We start from the raw sequence: 4008 nt of genomic DNA on the forward strand, positions 1-4008 counted from the left end.
AAAGCCGGAGTGAACTGGGGGAGATACAGAAAAGAGCGTTTTCCCACTTTCACCCTGGGAGGGGGTTGTGGCCGGCTGGGTGGCTGCAGCCAACCTCGGAGGCTCAGCGAGACGCAAGGCAGAAATTTTGTTAACATTTTCCTCTAAATGTTAATGGCACATCGAGGGCAGTTTACAAATCTACTTAAGAGTGAGTGCATTAGGAACTAAAATTACTGATCCATTCTCTCTTGTCCCCGACCCGAAAGGCAGACGCTTGCAGAGATCAGATGGCAGAAGCACACATTATGATTTTAAATATTGTCGGAGACGCCAGACATTTTACTGGGGAAGTCTCTATTCCTTTGGCTGACAGGGACTATGTGTGCGTGCGTGGGTGTTTGTGTGTTACATGCACACCCCCACAGAGAGTCACATACCTACATTCCAACGGTGTACGTATATATGATGGTATCAAAGTACCGTCTGTGCAAGTACTTACCTACCCATATATGCTGTGAGAGTGGGAGAAAATACATGTTTGTTATGTGTGTCTTGCATGTACAGTATAACCACGTACACCGGCTCATTTGGGTAACTATGTACAATAGATATTTTTATGTTGGTTCCACATGCACACCCCACCCCAAGCAAACAGCAATGCGTGACCGAGTGGGCTTTCCTAAGTTTATTGCAATTATAGATACATGCCTCTCTTGCCATATAAAATTCCAATTATAATTTGGAGTCACTATCTTAATTTTAGACTGAACCTTGTTTATTAGTGAGTTATTAAATCTGCATGTTATTAGGCTTGGTTTGCCTTTCGTTCGTCTGCGCTGGATGATACCCTTTAACCTGGAGGGCCAGAGCTGATTCCAGTAGTGTGTGAAGTTGTCTATTGATTTTCTTGAATGAGAACAGTGGTGTGTCTCCGGCCGGTGGGTTGTAACACATGTGGCCACCCTGCTGCTGGAGCATCCTGGAGAGACGAGCACAGAAACCTAACTGGTTGTGTTTTCTTTTCTTTTCTGTTTGCTTGCAGCGTTTGGAGGGTGATGATGCTCCAGTAATTTTCCCTGCTCCGTTCCCAGGCATCGCTTTGCTTTCCTTCCAGGGAAGATCGTTCTGCTTGTGATCCTGCTGAGGAAAGAGACTCCGATGGACTTACACCGGGCAGCGTTCAAGATGGAGAACTCACCCTATCTCCCCAACCCGCTGGCCTCCCCAGCACTGATGGTTCTTGCCTCCACTGCTGAAGCCAGCCGTGATGCTTCCATTCCCTGCCAGCAGCCGAGGCCCTTTGGGGTCCCTGTGTCAGCAGACAAGGACGTGCATATTCCCTTTACCAATGGCTCATATACTTTTGCTTCCATGTATCATCGGCAAGGTGGGGTGCCGGGAGCTTTTGCAAACCGTGACTTTCCTCCATCTTTGCTTCACCTCCACCCCCAGTTTGCACCTCCCAACCTGGACTGCACCCCGATCAGTATGTTGAACCACAGCGGCGTCGGGGCTTTCCGCCCCTTCGCATCTACTGAAGACCGGGAGAGCTACCAGTCAGCCTTTACGCCGGCCAAGCGCCTGAAAAACTGCCATGACACTGACTCACCCCATCTGCGCTTCTCGGACGCTGATGGGAAGGAGTACGAGTTTGGCACGCAGCTCCCCTCCAGCTCCCCCGGCTCCCTCAAAGTTGATGATACGGGGAAGAAGATCTTCGCAGTTTCTGGCCTCATTTCTGACCGGGAGACCTCATCCAGCCCGGAAGACCGAAGTGACAGATGTAAGTACCTCTGTTGACTTGTTGATTTTCTTTAGTTGCGATACTCGACAGGTGATTGTCCCACAGTGCTGCGCTTTTTGCTGAGGGCAGAGGGAAACCAGCCTTTCCTGCATGCCAAGCTCAGCCACACAGGGTTGCCTTGATTCTTCTAAAGAGATGTTGACAGATTTTTAAGGTGAGGTGCTCTTGAGGGAAACTTGTCTCCCAGCACTCAGCTGGAGAGACAAGGTTGGCCATGCAGAAAGCTGCACTGGTACGAGGCTATAGGTGCTGGTACATCTGTGTTTGTGAAGAGGGATGGAGCTGGAGGTGCTGGATTGCGTAGCCAGAAACTTTCCCAAAGCTTGCAGCAAACATGTACTCCCTGGTTTTTCAGGGACTTCTGACCTTTTCTTCAGGCACACCGTCCTTAGAACAAATACAATACCTTCAGAATTCCTGCTTCAGGTTGGGACAAAAGTGTCTTTTCTCTGGTTAACTTAAGCATATTTCTGTCCACCCAGCTCCCTCTTTGAGATGTAAACCTGAACCCATTCTTGCAGTTCAATAACCTGTTGCCCCATGTGCTTTGTCCGCGCGTTTCCCCACTTTGGTGCCCGTTGAAAGGTGATTCGCCCTTTTGCAGATCCATGGTTGGACTGAAGGAAACCAGTCCGCATGCTCATGACTGTCACTCCTTGCTCCCCCATGCCCTTGTCCCTTGTCGTGTAGCCCACTGAGAGGGGCAGAGCTGTCCTCTGGGAAGGGCAGGCTTCCAGCTTTGCTGAGCTGGGAGGAGACCCACGGTGGGCAGTGCTCTGGGGGCAGCAGAGCATGGTACCTGCAGGAGAGCACTAACTTACGATCAGAGTTTTCCTGTAAACCCAGACGTGAAGACCAAGGAGCAAGTGGTTTGCTTTCCACATGGGCTCCTTTGTTCTGTTGAATTTTCTTCTGAGAAAACAATTTTTTTGTTGTTATTATCATTACTTTATTTTCTTTTCAACAAAAACCTGCCGGCCCGTTCCTTCCTCTCCCTTTCAGACGTGATTTTTCTTCTCTCCTTTATGATGCCGAGGAGAGTAATAGAGACGTTGCGGCTCTCTCTCCCCTGTCGGCGCTGCTTCCTCAGGCTGTCTCCTTGAATTAGGCACTGTGCTAACTTACCGGCACTAAAAGGCATCTGCCTAAACCCAGCGTACCTTTTCAATAAAAGTCATCATAAAATCAACCTGCCTTGTAAATCCATCGCTCTTCGGTTTTGAAATACGCTGCGAGTGTGTCTTTTATGTCGGCGTTTGCGAGGATAGGATAAGGCAGAAGCTGTGTATTCCTTGCATTATGAATGTCATCTCTTGTCTCTTTCCCCTCTCTCCTTCTGATCCACCCCCGACCGCTACTTTCTGTGCTGTGAGCTCCTTTCATTGTTCAGCATCTCCTCTCCCTACTTTTGGGTCACAGGAGAAGCGTCATGTGTGGATGTGTGCAAACCGGTGATATAATTATCCTGGGGGGGGATGCAGGTGAGATGGCAAGGCTTAGAGACATCTTTGTCGATGCTCCTTCCCTTATCGATATAACGTGGCTGTCGAAAAAAGAATACTCTGGGTCCGCTGGCTAAATGAATTTAGAGCGCATCAGCTGCTGTGGATCTTGCTAGCAAAATCCTGTCAGATACCCCATTGAAAGAAGTAAATCTGTTAAATGAATTAGCGCACATGGAGCACAGCTGTGGACAGACAGATGCATCCACACCCACGCCCACACCCACCGCCGTGCCTTGCCTTTGCCAGCAGCGTGTGCTGAGCGTGGGTCCTCTCCTTCCTGGAAGAGGCAGGGACGGTGACACCCAGCTCCTTGTGCCACTGGTGCTGCGGGTGGAGACAGGACGAGGCAAAGAAGCAGAATAAAAACTTTGCAGGCAGCTTGGAAAACTTGGGCAGAAGTGGAAGGTGTTTTTGTTTTGTTGTTTTTCTAACCCATATTGTTAAATTTTTGAAGGTGCTTTGCTGCACGGTAGAGGCGAGCAAATGTGACATCCCTGATACTCGACATTAAAATTCTTCTGTAACTACCAGGGCAGCGTACGCTAAATATACCTGTTGGCTCTGTATCATATTCCCATCACATATAGATACTGCACCATGGAAACTTCGCTCCATTAACACAGCAGGTTTATTTGGTGTGTACGTACGCACGTATGGGTGTGTTTGCTGGAGGCTGAGAGAGTGGCGGGGGTTTTTTAAGGATACAAATTATCTCTG

General features: G+C 49.0%; 1 protein-coding gene across 1 annotated transcript; it reads left to right on the top strand.

Moving 5' to 3' along the window:
- Window positions 1-1140: 1140 nt before the first annotated feature.
- LOC104278503 (E3 ubiquitin-protein ligase Rnf220) lies at window positions 1141-1765 on the top strand (the record flags this gene model as incomplete). Its single annotated transcript, XM_009875499.1, has 1 exon — window positions 1141-1765. A coding segment is annotated over exon 1 (625 nt), but the record flags the coding sequence as incomplete, so codon positions are not given.
- Between the last annotated feature and the right edge of the window lie 2243 nt (window positions 1766-4008).

The sequence above is a fragment of the Apaloderma vittatum genome, unplaced genomic scaffold (assembly GCF_000703405.1).
Source record: "Apaloderma vittatum isolate BGI_N311 unplaced genomic scaffold, ASM70340v1 scaffold7418, whole genome shotgun sequence".
Taxonomy (NCBI): domain Eukaryota; kingdom Metazoa; phylum Chordata; class Aves; order Trogoniformes; family Trogonidae; genus Apaloderma; species Apaloderma vittatum.